The sequence below is a fragment of the Erinaceus europaeus genome, chromosome 3 (assembly GCF_950295315.1).
Source record: "Erinaceus europaeus chromosome 3, mEriEur2.1, whole genome shotgun sequence".
NCBI classification, from domain to species: domain Eukaryota; kingdom Metazoa; phylum Chordata; class Mammalia; order Eulipotyphla; family Erinaceidae; genus Erinaceus; species Erinaceus europaeus.
The window spans coordinates 141,734,885-141,758,559 of record NC_080164.1 but is presented as its reverse complement, the minus strand read 5'-3'; the positions used below and the strand labels follow the sequence as shown (position 1 = coordinate 141,758,559).

The 23,675-nt window shown below is 43.2% G+C and overlaps 2 protein-coding genes across 4 annotated transcripts in view; one reads left to right on the top strand and one right to left on the bottom strand.

Annotated features, from left to right (window-relative positions):
• Window positions 1-952: 952 nt before the first annotated feature.
• On the bottom strand, window positions 953-17,751 carry NOA1 (nitric oxide associated 1). Of its 3 annotated transcripts, none has more exons than XM_060188019.1 (8): window positions 16,005-17,751; window positions 14,823-14,987; window positions 12,114-12,319; window positions 9,760-9,786; window positions 5,257-5,373; window positions 3,411-3,531; window positions 1,325-1,514; window positions 953-1,289 (listed from the first exon to the last, which is right to left on the bottom strand). In XM_060188019.1, the coding sequence occupies exons 1-8, from the start codon at window positions 17,122-17,124 to the stop codon at window positions 1,277-1,279; spliced, it is 1,959 nt and encodes a 652-aa protein (XP_060044002.1). In that variant the 5' UTR covers window positions 17,125-17,751; the 3' UTR covers window positions 953-1,276. The 3 variants fall into 3 exon arrangements, with proteins under 3 accessions (XP_060044002.1, XP_060044001.1, XP_007523932.1); XM_060188018.1 differs by having other exon boundaries at window positions 954-1,289; window positions 9,655-9,786; XM_007523870.3 differs by lacking the exon at window positions 953-1,289 and having other exon boundaries at window positions 1,302-1,514; window positions 9,655-9,786.
• Window positions 17,752-17,856: 105 nt separating this feature from the next.
• The window catches only part of POLR2B (RNA polymerase II subunit B), a 50,337-nt gene continuing 44,518 nt past the window's right edge, over window positions 17,857-23,675 (top strand). The window contains exons 1-2 of the mRNA XM_007523860.3: window positions 17,857-18,012; window positions 22,955-23,027. Coding sequence (XP_007523922.2) covers window positions 17,994-18,012; window positions 22,955-23,027 — 92 coding nt within the window. The 5' untranslated portion in view covers window positions 17,857-17,993. The remainder of the gene's footprint in view (window positions 18,013-22,954; window positions 23,028-23,675) is intronic.

Below are 23,675 nucleotides of genomic sequence, written 5' to 3'. Positions count from 1 at the left end.
AGAGAAATGGAGAGAGGAGGGGAATACAGAGAAGGGTAAGAGAAAGACACCTGCAGACCTGTTTCACCAGGGCTCGTGGGCTTGAACTAGGATCCTTAAGCTGGTCCTTGCGTTTTGCACCAGGTATGCTTAACCCGCTGTGCTACCGACTGACTCCCAATACTTTTTCTTTTTTGCATCCAGGGTTATTGCTGGGGCTTGGTGCCTGTATCACGAATCCACTGCTCCTGGAGGGTACTTCCCCCCCATTTGTTGCCCTTGTTGTTTTATTGTTATTGTGGTTATTATTGTTGTTGTTATTGGATAGGACAGAGAGAAATCGAGAGAGGGAAGACAGAGATGGGGAGAGAAAGATAGACACCTGCAGACCTGCTTCACCATTTGTGAAGCGGTCTCCCTGCAGGTGGGGAGCCGGGCGCTCGAACAGGGATCTTTATGCCAGTTCTGTGCACTTAACCCGCTGTGCTACCGCTGACCCCCCCCCCACTTTCTTTGCTCCATGTGTGCTTGAGTAGCTGCTCTACCACCCCCACTTTCTTTATAAAATTTTATTTATTCAGATAGTGAACCAGATGTCATTTGGGTATATTCACTGTTGGGGATCAAACTCAAGACCTCAAGCTTTATCCACTTTTATCATCTCCCAAACCATTCTCTTCTCTACTTGGAGGGGACGCCAACTGAAAAACCACCTTTGACTTCAAGAAGGAAGTCATGGAGCATTCCACTGTGGCATTCTTGGGCCCAACATGGAGCAGAGACACTTACTTACTCTCCTCCATCTTAAGACAATGCATTTTGGAGAAAAGTGTTTTTTGCCCTTTTTCTTTATATGCAATTCTTAAGTTGCTTTCTCAACTCCAAATAAATGATATCTGTTCTCAGAGTCTTAAAATAGCAGTGGCAGAATATTGAACTTTTTTTTTAATATTTATTTTATTTATTTATTCCCTTTTGTTGCCCTTGTTGTTTTATTGTTGTAGTTATTATTGTTGTTGTCGTTGTTGGATAGGACAGAGAGAAATGGAGAGAGGAGAGGAAGACAGAGAGGAGGAGAGAAAGATAGACACCTGCAGACCTGCTTCACCGCCTGTGAAGCGACTCCCCTGCAGGTGGGGAGCTGGGGTTCGAACCAGGGTCCTTATGCCGGTCCTTGTGCTTTGCGCCACCTGTGCTTAACCCGCTGCGCTATAGCCCGACTCCCAAATCTTGAACTTTTTAGGTAGATTTAGGTACATACACGTATACACTGTAGAATTAAAAAAGTTTTATTTGTCTACTTTTTCTTTTTTCTTTTTTTTTTTTTTTTGTCTACTTTTTCTTTGTATTCCGCAGATTGTACACAAGGGAAGGAGGCCTCATGGTTCTATAGGCTGGACTTCTTTTGATTCGTTCTCCTTTGATATTGACAATATGTGGCAAGAGAGGGGGTCTAACTGTAAGAACTGTTCCTTGAGGTGTGTAGCCACGGAGATGCAATTTGTCCTTAAAGTGAGGTGTCACTGCAACCCAACCTATGCAGGTATGCAAACAGAACACAAAATGGCATTAGCAATTGTTGTGTGTGTGTTGCTGACACCTTGTACCTAGCACGATTTCACCACTCTAGGTTCATTCAATTAGACAGCAAAGGAAGAGAGAGATCACAGCACTGAAGCTTCCCTCAGTGTCACCATAGAACTCCCCATGTGGTGTGCTGGTCAAACCGGGGTCACAAGCACGACAATGCAGGTGTCCTATCTGGCCACAATAATCACCTTAATAAAGCCAGCAAACCCGAAGCTGGGGAGATAGCTCAATGGGAAGGGGGAATGCTCAGCATGCATGAGACCCCAGGTTTAACCCCTGCCACACAAATACAATGAAGTAGGGCTCTGTTCATACTGGAGATTAAAGGAGTCTCCTACTCTTTTTTTACTTAAAAGCATACAGAACATTTGTGAGAAGGGTCCAAATTCATTTTGAAAATAGTTTATGAATAAACTAGTATGTATTTCTTAATATACTGAGTTCATCAGTTAAGGCATATTTTGATAAAAATGTACTGGATGGGTGGGGGTATAGCATAATGGTTATGTAAAGAGACTTTCATGCCTAGCACAGCTATATACAAGATACTGGGTACTGTCCAGCAAACCATAACAAAGGGACTTTTCAAAGTTAACCCAATTAACAAATAATGTGATGATAATATTAACTATTGATTGTCTTTTTGAACCCTAAGACAGCAGGAACCTCACATCTTCACTATAGAGCCCCTACTTCCCCCAGTCCTGGAACCCTTGGATAGGGCCCACTTTCCCGTATGCATCTCCCAATCCAAACCAAATAACATTGCATCTGCCGATTACAACCTAACCAAAGCAACGATTGCTACCTCAACATGCTTTACCTCAGAATGTATCCAAAGACTTCCCGTGTGGAATGACAACCCTTCAGCTTCATTACTCGGGTGAGACCTTTCCTTTAATAGTACACTCTAATTTCATCTCAGGTAGTTCACTTTCTAACAAAGTCCCATAACCTAGATATACACCAGTTTCTGTGAGAGAGAGCTTATGTGCACACGTATCCATAAACTATAAAATATATACCTGAAAGCAGGACTACACTAGAGTTTGCAGTGAGTACCTCCCTAACACTTCCTCTCCACTATTCCAAGCTTGGGATCCATGATTGCTCAACAAATTGTTTGGCTTCATATGTTAACTCTCTTTTCAACCACCAGGTTCCAGATGCCACCAGGATGCTGGCTAGGCTTCCCTGGATTGAAGACCCCACCAATGTGTCCTGGAGCTCTGCTTCCCCAGAGTCACACCCTACTAGGGAAAGAGAGAGGCAGACTGGGGGTATGGACCGACCAGTCAACGCCCATGTTCAGCGGGGAAGCAATTACAGAAGCCAGACCTTCTACCTTCTGCAACCCTCAACGACCCTGGGTCCATGCTCCCAGAGGGATAGAGAATGGGAAAGCTACCATGGGAGGGGGTGGGTTATGGGGATTGGGTGTTGGGAACTGTGTGGAGTTGTACCCCTCCTACCTTATGCTTTTGTTCACTAATCCTTTCTTAAATAAAAAATTAAAAAAAAAAAAAAAAAAGAGACCTTCATGCCTGGGTCTCTCAAGTCCCAGGTTTAGTCCCCCATACCGCCATAAGCCAGAGCTGAGCAGTGCTCTGGTAAAAAAAAAAAAAAAAGGAAAAAAAAAGTACTGGATGTCAATAAGGCTATTTTGTTTATTCTTTAAAAAGAGCTTGTAGCTCAGGATGTAGCTCAGTCAGTGGCAGTCCATATGCCTCTAGCGTATGAAGCCCTGGTCATTCTTACCCCGGCAAGACTTGATCCTTGGGGGGGGGGGGTGTCTCCCCCACTCCACCCCCCACCCCAGTAAGTGCCTGGTGTGAAATTACCTGCAGAGGAAAACTTGATGTCAGCTACTGCTTCAGTTACTTCAAGTCCTTCATCTAATATAATGTCTTCGGCAACAAGAGGGGGAAATTCTGCCATTCGTTCTTCTCCACCCATTGGAACCTTCCATTGAGATTAAAAAAAAAAAATTGTGGTATTTGAAAGTTCAAATTAAATTCCCTAAAACACTCTTCTTTCTGCCTTGCTCATACCATATTTCATTGTTCCAATGGGCTCACTTTTTTAAAAAAATTTATTTCCTTTTTGTTGCCCTTGTTTTTATTGCTGTTATAGTTATTGTTGTTGATGTCATCGTTGTTGGACAGGACAGAGAGAAATGGAGAGAGGAGAGGAAGACAGAGAGGGGGAGAGAAAGATAGACACCTGCAGACCTGCTTCACCACCTGTGAAGCGACTCCCCTGCAGGTGGGGATCCTCATGCTAGTCCTTGTGCTTTGCGCAGCATGTGCTTAACCTCAAAATAAACACTAAGAAAGGCAGAGAGAAAAAGAGAAGGGAGGGATCTGTAGCCCTGCTTCACTATTTGTAAAGCTCAAGCTTTGCCCTTTTAGGTGGGGACCGGGGTCTTGAACCCAGGTCCTTGCACATTGTGACATGCACTCAACCAGCTGTGCTACAACCTGGTCCCCCTAGTTTTTTTTTTTTTTGCCTCCAGGGTTATCGCTGGGGCTCTGTGCCTGTACCTCGAATCCACTGCTCCTGGAGGCTATTTTTTAAAACTTTATTGTATTTATTTATTTTCCCTTTTGTTGCCCTTGTTGTTCATTGTTATTATTATTGTTACTACTGTCATTGTTGTTGGATAGGACAGAGAGAAATGGAGAGAGGGGAAGACAGAGGAGGAGAGAAAGACAGACACCTGCGGACCTGCTTCACCGCTTGTGAAGTGACCCCCCTGCAGGTGGGGAGCCTGAGGTTGTGCTTTTCTCCCCATGCACTTAACCCACTGTACTACCGCCTGCCCCCCTCCCCCCACTACTTTTTTTTTCTTTTTAAACCATAGTATTGCTCACCTCTGGCTTATGGTAATGCTGAAGACTGTACTTGGTAACTTAGACCTTCAGGTATGAAAGTCTGTTGCATGACCACTATGTTATCTCCTTGGCCCTCCACTCTTTCCCTTTTGCATGGTACTCCCATATGGTGGTCCAGGGCTTGAACCTGGGTCCCTATGCATGGCAATTTGTGGGCTCTACTGGGTGAGCTGTCTCCTCATCCTCCTCTACCCCAACTACATCATTAAAAATAAAAAGATTTTTTTTTTTTGGTCCTCTTGAGGCTTTACTGCTTGGAGTGACTTTTTCCAGATAGACACAAAGAAAGAGAGAGGAAGAAGTTTCTTTCAATGCACTGGGGGCTGGGCTCAAACCTGGATCACATACATGATAAAGCAGTGTGCTATCCAAGTGAATTATTTTGCCAGCCTTACTTCATTTCTTTCTTTATTTTTAAACATTTTATTTACTTACCTATTGGATAGGACAGAGAAAAACTAAGAGGGGAGGGGGTGATAGAGAGGGAGAGCAACAGAGAGACACTTGCAGGCCTGCATCACCACTTACAAAGCCCCCCCCACCCCTTTTTTTTGCACAGAACAGTGATCAAAAAGACAAAAAGAGACAGAAATATTGAGAAAGAGGGAAATAGACCACAAGAGCTTCCTCTAGTGTGGTGGGGAACAGTTTGAAGAGGCGTTGGACACAGACAAAACAAGCATGTTATCCAGGTGAGCTATCTTGCCAGGCCCAAAGGCTTTCTTAGAGGGGATGTGGACTATCAAAGCGTACGCCAACCTAATCATGCAATCATTAAAGTATGTTGCCTCACCTTGAGTAAAGTATGACCTGCATGTTTCTGGTATACAGCCTCTGCCTTGTCTAAAGAAGTAATATGCACGGGAAGGAAGTTGGAAGCCACAACTGTAAACCAAGCTGATTGATTTCCCTAAGAAAGGAAGAAAGAAGTGATTATACACAGTGAGAAATCTGCAGTGAGCTCATTACGAGATACAATTACAAAAGAAAAATATATTAATCAAGCTCCCTGTATGATGTGCTAGGATGGCAGCTGTAACTCAACTATATTTATGCCACATAAAGGGTAGAAGTTGCACATCTCAGCAGTTTATATAAAATTATGATTCCTTTGGGGAGCCACATCATTCTAAAGTAGATCCTAATAGAACCTTGGATTTAGTTACCAAGCTGATGTGGGGGCTCTATGGCCATATGAGTATGAATAAAGCAGCCTGGCTTCATTTAGACACTGAAGGTGACAATTGAAAAAAAAAAAAGATACCTCTGATATGCTTCTTGCCAACCATTAAAAATAACATTATTGGGCAGGGGAGATAGCATAATGGTTATGCAAACAGACTCTCATGCCTGAGGCTCCGAAGTCCCAGGTTCAATCCCCTGCACCACCATAAGCCAGAGCTGAGCAGTGCTCTGGTGTTTCTCTGTGTGTGTCTCTCTCTACATCTCTCTCAAAAATAAAATGAATAATAATAAAAAAATAACATTATTGTGGTCTGGGAGGTGGCAAAGTGATGGGGCTTTGGACTCTCAAGCATGAGGTCCCGAGTTCGATCCCCGGCAGCACATGTGCCAGAGTGATGTCTGGTTCTTTCTCCTCCTATCTTTCTCATAAATAAATAAAATCTTAAAAAAATAATAATAACATTATTAAAATCAATGGGAGGGGCCGGGAGGTGGTACACTTGATTAAGTGCACACATTACAGTGCACAAGGGCTCGGGTTCAAGTCCCTGGTCCCTACCTGCAGGGGGCAAGAAAAGTGGAATTTACTTAATCCATATTAACTTTGTGCACAAGTCTAACTGATTTCCATAATAACACAGAATATAATATCTTCTTTTAAATATAGAGCTGTGTGGAATAGCCAACATTTACTTTAAAAAAAAATACTTATCATCTATTTATTAATGAGAGAGAGGGAGAGGAGAGACCCTGAGCAGTACTCTGGCACACCTGATGATGGGGATCAAACTTGAGACCTCATACTTGAGAGAGTCCAACACTTTATCCACTGCCACCTCCCAGCCATTCAACATTTTGTTTTTATTTTTTAAAAGTATTTTATTGATTTATTATTTATTTTTTTGAGAGAGATGCAGAGAAAGACACAGAGAGAAACACCAGAGAGCTGCTCAGCTCTGGTTTATGGTGGTGTGGGGGATTGAACCTGGAACTTCGGAGCCTCAGGCATGAGAATCTCTGTGCATAACCATTATGCTATCTACCCCCCCGCCCAACATTTTGTTTTTAAGGTCTATTCTCTTTCCACCCCCTACCCCCACTACCCCAGAGTCTTTTACTTTGGTGCGATTCCCACTAAATTTCAGTATCACTTTATGGAGGAAATGCTGATTGATAAGCTCCTCCTCACAAGAGTCCATTTTAACTCCCCCCCAAGGCCTACTGTTCCCTCCCATTTCCCCACCTCAGGTTATTATTTTTTCCTCCTTGGTACTGTGACTCAATCCACAGCATCACATAAATGCCACATACACTATACTGCTGAGTCACACTCTCCTGGTTTAACACACACACACACACACACACACACACACACACACTAATGGGTGTGGGAAGTGGCACACTGCTGGACTTGTAATGAGTTCCTAGCATCATATGTGCCAGAGTGATGCTCTGTTCTTCATCCCTCCTCTTGCCTTTTTTGTCTACATCATGAAATATATATAAATAAACTATTAAAACTAGATTTACCTTATTGTCACCTGTCTTATTCCTACTTTCTGGTTCCTGTTTATTAAACATTTTGTTCTGCTTTATATCTTACCACCTTACAGTCACCAAGTTGTAGATGCTACTATGATTTCATCCTCATTTCCCTGAGCAGACGACCTCACCAATGTGTCCAAGAACTTCACCTCTCCAGAGCCCTACCCCATTAGGGAAAGACAGAAACAAGCTGGGAGTATGGATTGACCATGTCCAGTGGAGAAGCAATTACAGAAGCCAGATATTCTACTTTTTTTTTTAATATTTATTTTATTTATTCACTTTTGTTGCCCTTGTTTTATTGTTGTAGTTATTATTGTTGTTGTCATTGTTGGATAGGACAGAGAGAAATGGAGAGAGGAGGGGAAGACAGAGAGGAGGAGAGAAAGACAGACACCTGCAGACCTGCTTCACCGCCTGTGAAGCGACTCCCCTGCAGGTGGGGAGCCGGGGTTCGAACCGGGATCCTTATGCCAGTCCTTGTGCTTTGCGCCACCTGCACTTAACCCGCTGTGCTACAGCCCGACTCCCGATCTTCTACTTTCTATATACCATAAAGAATTTTGGCCCATATTTCCAGAAAGATAAATGTTAGGGGAAGATGACCAGAGGGATCTGAACTTAAAAAAAAAAAAAGAAAAGAAAAAGAAAAAGGAAAGTAGTAGGTGTGACTTAGGAAGAGGAAGCAGTGCAAAGGGAAAGCTTCACAAATGGTGAAGCAGGGCTGCAGGTGTCTCTCTCCCTGTCTGTCTCGATCTCCTCCTCCCCTTTCAATTTCTCTGTCTCTATCTAATAATAAATAAATAAAATATTAAAAAAAAAGGAAGACGAGGCAGGACCATAGAAACAATGGGCAAATATATACAGTTGTAGAAATAACTGTCAATCCATATTTGTGATCTTGGGAGAACTAATTCAGTTTCCAATGGAGGGAATGGGGACACAGAACTCTGGTGGTGGGAAAGGTGTGGAATTATATCCATTATCTTATATATTTTTTTAAAGATTTTATTTATTTATTCATGAGAAAGACAGGAGGAGAGAGAGAAAGGAGAAAGAACCAGACATCACTCTGGTACATGTGCTGCCAGGGATTGAACTCAGGACCTCATGCTTGAGAGTCCGATGCTTTATCCACTGCGCCACCTACCCCGGACCACTATCTTATAATTTTGTGTGAGGTGAATACAATAACCACTACACTATGGAAACTACTGTAATTTTGTAAATCAATATTAAATCACTAATAAAAAAATCTACAAGGGACCAACCACTGCTCCACCAATGGAGTTTCATTTGTTTTCTCACATGATACCTAGTATAGAACTCAAAACACACACTTTATAGCTGTGCTATTTCCAAGATCTTCTCCAAGTCTTTATTTTTTATACTTTGGTGGGTCTGTGCCAAACCCAGGGATGCATACATATAGAGCACATACTCTGCAACTGAGCTACGTCGCCAGATTTCTAAGTTATTATTAATATTTAACATATTTTTAAATTTCAGACTTACTTTAATGTTACTTATTTATTTTGGATAGAGACGGGGACAAATTGAGAGGGAAGGTAGAGATAGACACCTGCAGCATTACTTCACAATGTGTGAAACATCCTCTCTGCAAGTGGGGACCTGGGGCTCGAGCCTGGGTCCTTGTGCACTGTAATGTGTGTGCTTAACCAGGTGTGACGCCACTTGGCCCCTCACTTATTTATTAATGAGAGACAGAGAGGAGGATAGAGAGTGGACCAGAACACATAAAATGCTGGATATCTAACTATGGACCTCATGCTTGAGAGCCCAACACTTTATCCACTGTGCCATCTTCCAGGCTGCCCAACTTGTTATTATGAAAAAAAATTTAAACAACAACACAAAAGTTTTAGGTCAGGGAGATACTGAGGTAGGAGCAATAACAAGCATACATGCCTGAGGCCCTAGAGGCTCAAGGTTCAGTTCCCAGAACTACCACAGGCAGAGTGCTGATCAAAGAACTGAGTGCTTTGATCTCACTGATGAAAGTAAATATTTAAAAAAGTTTTCAGGGATTGAGAAATAGCATAATGCTACGCAAAACACTTAAATGCCTGAGGCTCTGAAATCCCAGGTTCAATCCCCAGCAGCACCAATAAGCCAGAACTGAGCAGTATTTTGGTAAAACAAACAAACCGACAAAAAAACCACCACCAAAGTAAAAGGTTCTGGGGAGGGTTCAGGTCCTGGAATATGATGGTGGAGGAGGACCTAGTGGAGGTTGAATTGTTATATGGAAAACTGAGAAATGTTACACATGTACAAACTATTATATTTTACTTGTTCACTGTAAACTATTACTCCTCCAATAAAGAAATTAAAAAAAAAAGTTTTCAATCACTCTACACTTTGCCAGTCTTATTCATCTATCTGCCTCAAAGAAAACCCCAACACTAAATTACTTTTCAGTGGTGCACACCGTCCTTACCTGCAGAAAATCTATACGGCCTAAGGCTCCCAAAAACAATACCATTCCTGGTTTAAGCACAAATGTTCTTGGAATAATAGAATATGTGGGCAAAGCAATGCTTACTTCTTTTTCTGTTAGCAGTTTTAAAATCTGTGAAGTAAAGGGGAGATGTTTTACAGAATTACTTTCACTGGAGATAGGACATAGTCTCACCTGTATGATAAAAGTAATAAAATAAAATATTACAGGTCTCACAATAAAACATAGTATATCAGAATTTGCTGTACATAAAATTTATATTAGTGGTCTAAATGAATCAATTTACAAGTATCTACTCTTATTTTACAACTTAATCTTGAGTAATGACTAAACAGCTTTAGAGAAGTACAAGACTTACTAGCTTACGTCAGCAGCACCTAAATGGCAACATTGGTGTTAACTGAAAACATTGATAATTCAATCCCAAAACAGAAAATATGCTGAACTGATCAGGGTTTCTGAGGAGTAGTATTTCAACAAAAGGGAAAGCCACATTGTAATTTCATGTCCTAAGGTCAAGTTTGAGTGCTCTAAAATATGAAATAGTCACACCATTCTTGGAACAGGCAAAAAAAAAAAATTATTATTGCGTTATTGCTGGGGCTTTACTGTGTGGGCAGACTTTTTTGACAGTTTGACATTTGACTAAAGTAACTGCTATCCCTGAACTGAGTCTAAAAGGGAATAAATGAAGTTAAGGTGACAGACCACTAATAGAAAGCAGTCCTGGGCTGGGAAGATAAGACTTTCATGGGAGTCAGGTGGTAGCGCAGCGGGTTAAGCTCACATGGCACAAAGCGCAAGGACCAGTATAAGGATCCCGGTTCAAGCCCCCGGCTCCCCACCTGTAGGTGAGTCACTTCACAGGCGGTGAAGCAGGTCTGCAGGTGTCTATCTTTCTCTCCCCCTCTGTCTCCCCCACCTCTCTCCATTTCTCTCTGTCCTAACAAAGACAACATCATTAACAATAATAATAACTACAACAACAATAAAAAACAACAAAAGCAACAAAAGGGAAAATAAATTAAAAAAAAAAAAAGGCTTTCATGAGGCACTAAAGTCCCAGGTTCAATCCCCAGCACTACCATAAACTTGAGCTGAATAGTGCTCTTGGGAAAAAAAGTTCCAATGAGGGGCCTGGATTGATATATAGCCAGCCTATTTCCATGACCTATTACCCCCAATGTAACTATAAAGCTCACCTGTAAGAGAGAATAGCTGTCAATAATGAAGACATAATTTATATTACACCAGCACTGTAAGAGCTTCATGTTTGTTGGGTGCACCAATGAAAGAGAAGGGTAGAGTAAAAAATGTGCTTTGAGGGTGATCAGGGAGGTGTTGCTTGGACTTGGAAGCATGAGGTTCACTTCTTAGAACTGCATATGCCAGAGCACTGCTCTGGCCTCCCTCCTATCTCCCCACCTAATGGAATAAGTTTAAAAAAAATAAGAAGCTCAAGGACCAGCATAAGGATTCTGGTTCAAGCTCCGGCTCCCCACCTGCAGGGGGGTCACTTCATGAGCGGTGAAGCAGCTGTCTATCTTTCTCTCTCCCTCTGTCTTCCCCTCCTCTCTTGACTTCTCTCTGTCCTACCCAACAACAATAATAGCAATAATAATAAATAATGACCACAACAATAAACAACAAGGGTGATAAAAGGGAAAAATAACTTCCAGGAGCAGTGGATTCATAGTGCAGGCACCGAGTCCTAGTGACAACCCTGGAGGCAAAATAAATAAATAAAAATAATAATTTAAAAAGTACATTAAAATCTCCCAGGGAAACAGGCTTTATAATTCTTCTATATAACTTTGAGGAACCATAGGCACAAGTTACAGGAAGAGATTGTTCTGTTCAACAGAGATATACTTTGGGAGGTGAAGTGACACTGCTTTAGCTGATGTTCACTCTTTCAGTTCAAACTAGATGTTCAATTGCTGGATATGTTATAGAAGGAATTAAAGCATGGAAAAAGTGGCCAACCTTCTGGATATTGATTATTACTTCCAAGCCTCAAAATCTACGATTTTCTAAATGTCTTTTTTCCTAGAGTGACAATCACAATAACACAAGTTATTAGCAGTAAACTTTATGACATACATGTAAGACGACATACATGTAGATCCATATAGATCCTCAAAATAGCACCATTCTTAGTTTAAGCACAAACGTTCTTGTAATAATAGAAAGTGTGGGCAAAACAATGTTTACTTCTTTTTCGGCTAGCAGATTTAAAATCTGTGAAACAAAGGGAAGATCTATATGGATCCACCATACAGAACTCGATGACATACATAGAGATCCACCTCTGAATTGTTCCTATGAAAGAATCAGATCTGAGTCTAAAGTCAAAGCATACTCTTCTTTTTGTGTTCTCCCAGGTGAGGCAATACTCATGCAGATGACAGCAATTCTAGAAGAAATCAAATACTTACACAATTTTCTTTTGTAATTCCAGGGGTATCATAAAACCAGTGGGCATCTTTCACATCTTGTGGGGTCAATTCTACTCGCTTGATGGACTTTTCAGCAACTTTAACAGGCTCATTTCCCATGTCAAAGGCAAGAGAGTCAGCATCAAACTCAAAGTCAGCTTCCTCCTCCTGTTTTTTTGAATATGAGAAGGTTCTTCCAACTCTCCCTAGAACAAATCATATTGGAATTATCAGTTTGGTGCTGGGGATTGAATCTGGGACCTCAGAGCCTCGGTATGAAAGTCTTTTTGATAACCATTATGCTATCACCCTAGTTTCAGACAAGTGATTCTTATGTTTGCCTCTAACAAGTGATTAACATTAGTAGTGTACAAAATGAGACACAATGATGCGTTTGCTTTTTTACACAAGCAATAGATTCCTGCAGTGATTAAATGTATGAATGGATGTGTACAGTGAGTGGAGGCTCATGAGGAGGATAGTAAATTGAACCGTTTTTAGTAAACTCATTTATTTATTTGCCTCCAGAGTTATTTCTGGGGCTCGGTGCTTGCACCAGGAATCCACTGCTCCTGGAGGCTATTTTTCCCCCTTTTGTTTTTATCATTGTTGTGGTTATTATTATTGTTGTTACTGATGCTGCTGTTGTTGGACAGGACAGAGAGAAAGGGAGAGAGGAGGGGAAGACAGAGAGGGAGAGAGAAAGACAGATACCTGCAGTACTTCACCACTTATGAAGCGACCCCCCCCCCCCACAGGTGGGGAACCCAGCACTGGAACCGAGATCCTTACGCCTAGATGCTTTGCACCATGTGCACTTAACCCGCAACCGAGATCCTTAGCCTAGATGCTTTGCACCATGTGCACTTAACCCGTTGCGCTACTGCTGACTCCCTTTAGCAAACTCTGATACCAAGCAAACAGGGAAAATCTAGCTGCTGCATGGAGCCAACAGCAATGCACTGGCAGAAGTGAGGGACTATGTCTTAGCGAAAATGCTTCTTTCTGCTACTGACAGTGGCATTGTGGACAACATGATTCCTTTCCTGGGTTTCTCCAAGCAACTTATACCTCAATTTTCAGAGCACATTGGACTCTTCCAAACAGTAGCCTTACCTCTAAAGAGTTCCAGAAAGAGAAAGTAATCTCTCTTATAACCCGCTTACTCCAGGCAGTAGTTCTTCACATTGCTCACCAAAGAATTTTAAAATAGACCTGATAAAACCTATACTACAAAGTAGGGCACCAAAGTAAAAACCCAGTGGTGAGGGGTAGACATGTAGCTTCCTGGGCCAGTGGGGGGTGGGAGTGGGCGGGAGGGATGGGTCACAGCCCTTTGGTGGTGGGAATGGTGTTTATGTACACTCCTAGCAAAATGTAGACATATAAATCAGTAGTTAATTAATATGAGAGGGGGAAATTAATTGTATGTCTCAAAGTTTCTCAAAAGACAAACCGAATCGTTTTAATATATAGGCTGTGTATTTGATATGCGGACTCTCTCAAAAGCCTAGACCAAGTAGATTAGAAGCATCCAATAGCACAGCTATATACAAGATACTGGGTACTGTACAGCAAACCATAACAAAGGGACTTTTCAAAGTTAACCCAATTAACAAATAAAGTGATGATAATATTAACTATCGATTGTCTTTTTGAACCCTAAGACAGCAGGAACCTCACATCTTTACTATAGAGCCCCTACTTCCCCCAGTCCTGGAACCCTTGGATAGGGCCCACTTTCCTGTATGCATCTCCCAATCCGAACCAAATAATATTGCATCCGCCGATCACAACCTAACCAAAGCAACGATTGCCACCTCAATATGCACCTCAGACTGTATCCAGAGACTTCACGTGTGGAATGACAACCCTTCAACTTCATTACTCGGGTGAGACCTTTCCTTTTATAGTACACTCTAATTTCATCTCAGGTAGTTCACTTTCTAACAAAGTCCCATAATCTAGATATACACCAGTTTCTGTGAGAGAGAGCTTATGTGCACACGTATCCATAAACTACTGCAAAATACATACCTGAAAGCAGAAGTACACTAGAGTTTGCAGTGAGTACCTCCCTAACACTTCCTCTCCACTATTCCAAGCTTGGGATCCATGATTGCTCAACAAATTGTTTGGCCTCATATGTTAACTCTCTTTTCAATCTCCAGGTTCCAGATGCCACCTGGATGCTGGCTAGGCTTCCCTGGATTGAAGACCCCACCAATGTGTCCTGGAGCTCAGCTTCCCCAGAGACACACCTTACTAGGGAAAGAGAGAGGCAGACTGGGAGTATGGACCGACCAGTCAACGCCCATGTTCAGCGGGGAAGCAATTACAGAAGCCAGACCTTCTACCTTCAACAATCCTCAACGACCCTGGGTCCATGCTCCCAGAGGGCTAGAGAATGGGAAAGCTACCATGGGAGGGGGGGGATTATGGGGATTGGGTGGTGGGAATTGTGTGGAGTTGTACCCCTTCTACCTTATGTTTTTGTTCACTAATCCTTTCTTAAATAAAAAATTAAAAAAAAAAAAAACCTATACTACAGAAGACTTTTTTTTTTTTTTTCCCCTTTACTAGAGCACAGCTCAGCTCTGGTTTATGGTGGTGCAGGGGATTGAGCCTGGGACTTTGTAGCCTCAGATGTGACAGTCTCTTTGCGTAACCATTATGTTATCTATCCCTGCCCCAACAGAAGACTCTTACCTACTACATAACTGTGCTTTTTCAAGAGATTAAGTTGATTCTGTTCTCGTTGACCAAGATCTTCTTCAGCTTTAGCTGCATCTTTATTAAGCCGTTTTTGCCTTTTAAACATTCTGTATGGAGTTGGGTTGCAAATAGGAAACTTAAGAAGATTTAATGTAGTACCTAAAAGACCAAAGATTAAACACGCTTTAATAAACATAGTATAAGAAAAAAGAGAGAAAAATCAACTTTGATAATGTTGGATACTATGATCCATCTCACTTAAGCTTATCATTCTTCTATAAAATTATCCCTTCTGGACCAGCAAAATAGCTCACCTAACTGCACTTCTCTGCCAGGTTTAAGCCTGGCCTCCACTGCAGTGAAGGAAGCTTTGTTACTACGGTCTCTGTCAAAGCCTGGAGTAGTTAAGCCAGAGATGAAAGAAAAGAAAAAATAAAATCCTTATTTTTACAGATAAGGAAATGCTCACAGACTACTAGCAGTCGAATCCTAATTCTGCAGCACTTCTCTCTTTCCATTCTCACCATACTACCATCTATAATGAAAGCACTTCTGTGCATAATTAAACCCACGTCCAAAAACAGAGATGAAATCTTATTAGACACTAGTTTCAAAGGAGAAACACACACACACACACCCATATATATATATATATATATATATATATATATATATATTCCAGATGTTGAATACAATCAGGGGACTTGTTTTGTAGTTATATAAGTTCTTGAAAATCACAATGCTGACATTCCTTCTCTATACAGCATATTACCTCAATAAATTATTTAGATGTATATGGTACACTGAATAAACAAAGATGTAGTTAAGGTATGAAAAAATGGAGGGGGTGGGTGGGTAGAGGTTCAAATAGTTTTAAAAGGAAGCACCCGCTGGAGAAACTCACAAAGGCTTCAAAAAGAACAGCTGCAACTTTTCTTTGTGCCCTGGGTCATCTACAGTGAGTATACCGCAGAAGTGCTCTCCAACGTAGGATTTCTAGAATTTCTACACACAAACCTGACTTAGAAGAGAGGTGTGACCAAAGCAGGGCGAGAATCTTAACCGAATGCTGAAAATGTTCGACAGTCCCTGGGATCCACCGTATTTAGGAGCCTGGGCTAGAATCAACGCTCAAGCTTCTCAGGACAACAACAGGGCGGGCCTCCTACGGCTAACCTGGCCAAGAGGAGATGGTGGCACGGTCGATAGCCTCCGCGCCCTTGGCGATGCAGTAGTCGGACTCCAGCAGCGTGTTGAAGAGAGTGGACTTGCCCGCGTTGGTGGCGCCCACCAAGTACACGTCGCCACGGTAGCGCCAGGAGCTCTGCAGCGCGGAGATCAGCTCTTCAACCCCGTAGCCCGTCTTGGCACTGATCAGCCGCACGTCCCTGAGCAACGGGGGGGCCCCGGCCGGTGGATCAGCACCATCCCGCCTGTCCCCGCCCGGGTTAGGTGACTTTCTGTGATGATGAGGGTGCGGCAGGAGCCCCGCTCGGGTACAGTCATCCCACAGTCGCTCCCGGAGCCGCTTCCTGTAGTTGGGGCTGTCTTGAGGCAACAGATCCAACTTGTTCCCCAGCACGATTATCTGCTTGGGGCCCACCAGCGCGGGCAGGTCGGGCAGCAGGGCATCGGGGAGATCGAGCAGGTCCACCATGTAGAGGACCAGGGCGGGTCCGGGCCGCCGAAGCGCGGAGCTCACCAGCTCCAGGTACTGTTGGTGGCTCACCTGCAAGCGCAGAGCGCGCCGGTGATGCACCAGCAGCCAGCAGCGCTGGCACACGACCCGCGACAGCCCGCCGCTTGCCTGCTCCACGGCGCCGCGGAACTTCTCGCTGGGTAGGTAGCCTGGCAGCTCGGGATGCTGGCAGTGCAGCTCCGCCCCGCAGCCTGGGCAGAACACGCCGCTGGGCGGCACGACCAGGTCCGAGGGCTCCACTGCCCGCGGCTCCCAGAGTCTGGCTGCTAGCTTCTGCTGTCGCCGCTCCTCCCGCCGCTGCTGCTGCTGCCGCTCCTCCTCCTCCTGCCTCTGCAGCAGCTCCCGCACCTGATCCTCCAAGTTCGGTTCGGGTTCGGGCTCCAGCACGTATTCCGGGAAGAAAAAATGCTCCTGCAGGTCGGGCCCTCCTTCGTAAGTCCTAGTCGCCGTTGGGCCTCTAGGATGCCCACGGTCCTGGCCCGAAAGGTGCTGGGTAGAAGAGGCAACCCGCGACTGGCGGCCATGGCAGTGCACAGCGAGAGCGGATCCCCGCAAGAAGGGGGTCAGCAACCTGCCAGCCAGACGTGCGGGCAGCATGAGGACTCGGCCGCGGGTAAAGCTGGCGGAGTCGGGACCCTGGAGCGCGTTTAGTCCCAGCCTGGAGCGCGGGACCACGTGTGACCAATCACTTGTCAGTCATCTCCCACGGGCTCCTCCCCCGACATCTAATCCCACTCACTCTCGCGATGAAAAGCGATGAAGGCTGCGACCCTCCTTAAAAGCAAAGGCAGTTAGCGAGAACGGCGTGGGCATAGTAGGTTGGCAACTCCCTTAGAGATTGCTTCACCGGGCCACCACTGACACAACTTTTTCTTCATAAGCTGCATTTTTCAGGATTTTTTTTTTTTTAAAGATTTTGTTTATTAATGAGAAAGATAGGAGAAAGAACCAGGTATCACCCTGGTACATGTGCTGCTGGGGCTTGAACTCATGACCTCATGCTTGAGAGTTCAGAGCTTTATCCACTGAGCCATCTCCCAGACCACCAGGATGTCTTTAGAAATGTAGAGCATCATTGCCTTAGACTCACCCTCATATTAAAATATTTTAATTACATACTTTTGCTTTCCCACATCTGGTATCATTCATTATTTGGTCAACAACATAAAATGCTAGCTTTCCTTGGCTGAACCCGATTCTCAAGACCAGAAGAGCCTAACTCCCAAAATCCAGCAGGAAGCAGTGACCCAGAATTTGCGCGTGCACATTTCCAATCCAGGAACACTTTGGCCGCCCGTCTGCGCAGGCGCAGATCTCACCTTGTGGGCGGCCTTCGGAAGGGCGCAGAGGACTCTGGGAACACCGGATACGGAAACCACTCGGTGTCTTGCTGCGGGGCGGGTAGCCACTAACTGTGCCCTTCTGTCTGATTTCTTCTGCTCGGAGGTCGGGATCTATTTGCCAACATGTATGATGCGGACGAAGGTAGGTGATGGATCGCTCGGGACACTCCGCGGCTACCCATCTAGGGGGAGAAACGTGGGGAGCGAGGTGACTGGGGGGTTTAGGGCCCCGCCTTAGCGGCCCCGCTCCACGGGTGTCCCATCCGTGAATCCCACGTCCCCAGGCCCGAGTCGAAGGCTCCCGGGCTGCTGGGTGCCCACAGCACTGTGTGGCTGCTCGGGGTTTGGGCGACCCCCTCATTACGCTCCGGGTTAGAAGCTTGTACCGTCTTCCCGTAGTGAAAAACCGTGCAGAGAGGCCTAAGACACCCGCTTTTGACTGAAGCAAAAGGTTCTCTCTCTTTTTTCTTTTTAGATTTCTCTTGAGACGGAGTTAGTGGTCCTAGTGGATGGTTGAGTAGTTCTGAGTGTCTGCTTTTTCTTTTGATTTTTAATTTTTTAAATTTATTGGATAGATGAGACAGCCAGAAATCAAGACGGAAGAAGGTAGAGAGGGAAAGAGACAGAGAGACACCTGCAGTACTTCTTCCACTTGCAAAGCTTTCCGCCTTCTGGAGGGGACCAGGGGCTCGAACCCGAGTCCTTGCACATTGTAACATGTGCTCAACTAGGTACGTCACCACCCGGCTCCCTTGAGTGTCAGCTTTTACCAGGCTTTGGGCTACTCTTGAAAGTAAATCTAAGACAGAGAAATTTTTTGTGGGGGGGGTGGGTGGGAGGCGAAATTGGGTCTAGTTTGGCATTTCTTCATGCTGTCAGAAGTCTAAATAAAGTGTCTTAAAAGATGACAACTCTTCCCACAAGATAACAGTTCTCAGATCGTATGTATTCTACCGGGGACGGCCAACATCCTTTTTCTTTTTGCGCATCATTCATAATCATGTCTTAGTGTATTAAAATATATACTTAGTTTTTTTTTTTGGGGGGTTTGAGAGCCGGACATCACTTTTTTTATGTATGTCTGTGATAATATATTAAAAAAAATTTTTTAAATCTTCTTTATTTATTTGTTGGATAGAAACAGTCAGAAATTGAGAGGGAAGGGGGTGATAGAGAGGGAGAGAGACAGAGAGACACCTGTAGCACTGCTTCACCACTTGTGAAGCTTTCCCCCTGCAGGTGGGGCACCAGGGACTTGAACCTAGGTCCTTTGTGCACTGTAACATGTGTGCTCAACCAGGTGCGCCACCACCTGGCCCCATATGCCTGTGATATTCATTTCTATTCCGTCATCAAAGCTAGAAACGTCAGGGCTGCAGAGATAGCTGCTTATTGGTTAGGGTGCTCCATTGCCACCTGCAGCCCGAGTTTGAGCCCCAGCATTACACGAGAATACCGTGGTACTGGGGAAAACTTTGGTACAGTGGTGTCTTTCACTTTCTCTTTAATATCCCCCACACCCCTAACTAGGGTTTTGCACATGCATACGTTTTATTTTTCCTGGGCCACTTTTCCCACTTAGAGGCAGTGTGTGAGAGCTCCCACACCAGAGCTTTCCCTGGTGCTCATGGTACTCCCACATAGTCAGGATTCAAGTCATCTAATAAGGTACCATTCACCTTACCCAGCAAGCTCTTTCTCTGACCCCGTCTCTTAAATGAAAAGGCAACCTGGAACAGTGAGACCATGCTGTGTGTGAGGCTGTGGCTCTACAAAACCAAAACAAGACATAAACAAAAAAAGCCTAGCGATCTCTCAGTTATTTAAATGCTTTTATTTTTCATAAATCTCCCCTGGTGTTTAATTCCAGTTCATAAGCATTTATTAAATATTTTTTTAGATGCATCAAGTTTTGCATTCAAAACTCAAGGTTTACAGAATATAAATATGTAAGACTATAGAAATTGTATTTATGTGGTCCGGCAGGTGGTGTAGTAGATAAGGCTTTGGACTTTCAAGCATGAGGTCCCGAGTTCAGTCCCCGGCAGCACATGTACCAGAGTAATGTCTGGTTCTTTCTCTCTCTCCTATCATTTCTCATGAGTAAATAAAATCTTTAAAAAAGAAAAAAAAGAAATTGCATTTATATGTAAAAATACAAGTTAGGATATTAAAAAAAATAGGAACATGTGTTTTCTTGTACAGAAAGACTAATTAGAAAATAGGACACCCTGACTTTTCAAATGCTGTATTGCTCGGGTTACTGTTCCCACAGAGCTACCCCTCCAGATTTGGTTCCTTAAAAATTAACAAGTTTGGGAGTCGCCGGTAGTGCAGTGGGTTAAGCGCAGGTGGTGCAAAGCGGAAGGACTGGCATAAGGATCCTGGTTCGAGCCCCTGGCTCCCCACCTGCAGGTGAGTCGCTTCACAGGCAGTGAAGCAAGCCTGCAGGTGTCTATCTTTCTCTCCCCCCTCTCTGCCTTCCCCATCTCTCTCCATTTCTCTCTGTCCTACCCAACAACGACGACATCAGTAACAATAACTAATAACTACAACAATAAAACAAGGGCAACAAAAGGGAATAAATAAATTTTTTAAAAAAGCCACAGCTCCTGGTGGACATTTAAAAAATATTAACATGTTTACAGTCTTCATGGGTCTAGATTTTGGACAGACCATAATAGGATCAACTTACTACTCAGTGGTATGTACCAATTAGGAAGACCCAAAGACTGTTGTTGCCAGCTGAGGGGCTGGATGATCTGGAATGCTCACTCGCAGGTGCGACTCCTTGACTAGGAGCACTCCACAAGTAGGATTGCTTAGTGGAGCTTCTGGAAGGGACCTGTCAGGGTATGGTTTGGATTTCCTTCCAGGATAAGCAGATTTACCAGTACTGGGACTGCCAAATGGCAGTGCAAGGCACCAGAAACAACTTACAGCAAACTGTGGAAACTGCATTGCCTCATGTGATCTACAGTTACATAGCACATTCTTTTATTTATAGGAGACTGACGTACTCACCCAGGTTCAAGGCAAGGAGAGATAGACCCTAATATCTTGATGGTAGGGATGCCCATTATAGAAATGTGTGAATAGGATATGTAATTGTGGCCAGCATGGGGAAGTATAGCCTGTCATAAACGTAGATACATAAAATGTTATTACGGACCACTACACCTTAAAATGTCATCTAGATATTGGAGCCCTTTCCTGGCTCTATTCCCTTACCCTAAATTCTCATTGTAGTCTCTGAGGAGTATGGGCTTGCTCATAGTTCCTGTGGTTAGTTATTAAGACTTTTCCTACCTTTCTAGAGAAGGTGGGAAATATACATTTATGCATTTTATATTATTAAACCATAGTAATAAGGTCTTTTTTTAAAAAAATATTATTTATTTTCCCTTTTGTCTCCCTTGTTTTTCATTGTTGTAGTAGTTGTTGTTGTTGTTGTTGGATAGGACAGAGAGAAATATAGAGAGGAGGGGAAGACAGAGGGGAAGAGGAAGATAGACGCCTGCAGACCTGCTTCACCGCCTGTGAAGCGACTCTCCTGCAGATGGGGAGCCGGGGGCTCGAACAGGGATCCTTACACTAGTCCTTATGCTTTGTGCCACCTACGCTTAACCCAGTACACTACCACTTGACTCCCTAGGCCTTTTTATATATAGAAAGAATACCTATGTGGATTTGACCTACATCAGGGTGGGGAGTCTTTTTTTTTTTTTTTTTTTTTTTTGACCAAGGGCCATTTGGAGATTTATAACATCATTCATTGGCCATATAAAATTATCAGCTTAAAAATTATCACTTATGTATCAACATTTGTACCGTATACCATTAAGCACCCAGTAAAGTTACAAGGAATAAAATAGCATTTGATATTGTCATTAAAGAAGCTGTGGTGGCCTTGGCAAGACCAGACCAAATGATTCCGAGGACCTTTTAAGACCTAAGGGCTGGACCTTCCCGATCCCTGACTGACATTCATAGAAATATTCCAATGTATATGTCTTTAAATATTTTTCTTTTTATTTATTAATTTTTTTAATTCTTTTTTTATTTAAGAAAGGAGATATTAACAGAACCATAGGATAGGAGGGATACAGCTCCACAAAAGTGTAGTCATATAAATCACTAGTTAATTAATATGAGGGGGAAAATTGATTGTATGTCTCGAAGTTTTTTAAACACAGATTGATTCTTTTTAATATATAGGCTGTGTATTTGATATGCGGACTCTCAAAAGCCTAGACCAAGTAGATCAGAAGCAACCGGTGGCACAGCTATATACAAGATACTGGGTACTATACAGCAAACCCTAACAAAAGGACTTTTCAAAGTTAACCCAATTACCAAATAATGTGATGATAACAATAACTATCCATTGTCTTTTTGAACCCTAAGACAGCAGGAACCTCACATTTCCATTATAGAGCCTATATTTCCCCCAGTCCTGGAACCTTTATTTATTAATTTAAAAAATTTTCCCCCTTTTTGTTGCCCTTGTTGTTTATTGTTGTTGTTATTTTGTTGTTACTACTACATTGTTGTTGGGTAAGACAGAAAGAAATCGAGAGAGGAGGGGAGGATGGGGAGAGAGAGCTAGACACCTGCAGACCTGCTTCTCCACCTGTGAAGGGAACCCCCTACAGGTGGGGCTGGGGGCTTGAACTGGGATCCTGACCCCGGTCCATGTACTTTTCACTGTATGCGCTTAACCCACTGCACCACTTCCTGGCTCCCTAAATATTTATTTTTCATGACAGAGAAAGACGTAGAGCTGTCAGAGCACTGCTCAGCTGTGGCTTGTGATGGTGCTAGGGATTGAACCTGGGGTTTTGGAGCCTCAGGCGTGACATTTTTTGTATGATCATTATGCTGTCTCCCCAACCCCAATGTATATATCTTAGTGGGAAATTTTAGAAAGGTGGAGTAAAAGATTGATTTCTGTGTAGCAGTGAGTAAGACCCTCATATTATTAACTGTAACTACTATTGTTACAGTTACTGGTACTCTAAACACTAATATTAACTAGTGGTATTTTGTGGTAGCTGAGTACTACTATATTTTTGTTTTTGCAGATATGCAATATGATGAGGATGATGATGAAATCACCCCGGATTTGTGGCAAGAAGCATGCTGGATTGTAATCAGGTAACTTTTTAAGAACAAACCAAATATACTTTAAAAAAGACACATTGGGTGGTCCGGGAGATGGTGCAGTGGATAAATCTTGGACTCCCAGGCATGAGGTCCTAAGCTCAGTTCCTGGCAGCACAGGTACCAGAGTGATGTCTGGTTCTTTTCTCTCTCTCCTCCTATCTTTCTCATTAATAAGTAAATAAAATACTAAAAGAAAAAAAGACAATGGTATATAAAGAGATTTTCTGATTTCTTTTTTTTTTATTCTTGAAATTTAGATGGTTTGACCAGTAAAATAGCCTGCTTAAATAGTGTGCTGCTTTGCAATGTACTGGACCCAGGTTTGAGCCTGGCCCCCACTGCACTGAAGGAATGTTAGTGGTGTGGCCTCTTCGCTTTCTGTCTGCCTCTCTGTCTCTAGCCAAAAGAAGACAATGAAAACTAGATGGTGTATTTGATTATACTAGAGGAGAGCTGTTTCTTTTACTTGCATATTTTATTTTTACCACATTTGAGGAAATGTTAGTTCACAGAATTTATTGTTACAGGGGTACAATTTTTTTTAAAAAAAGTTATTAATTAATGGATTAAGGAGAGTAAATTAGTGGATTACTCTGGCACATGTAATGCTGGGAATTGAACTTGGGACCTCATGTCTGC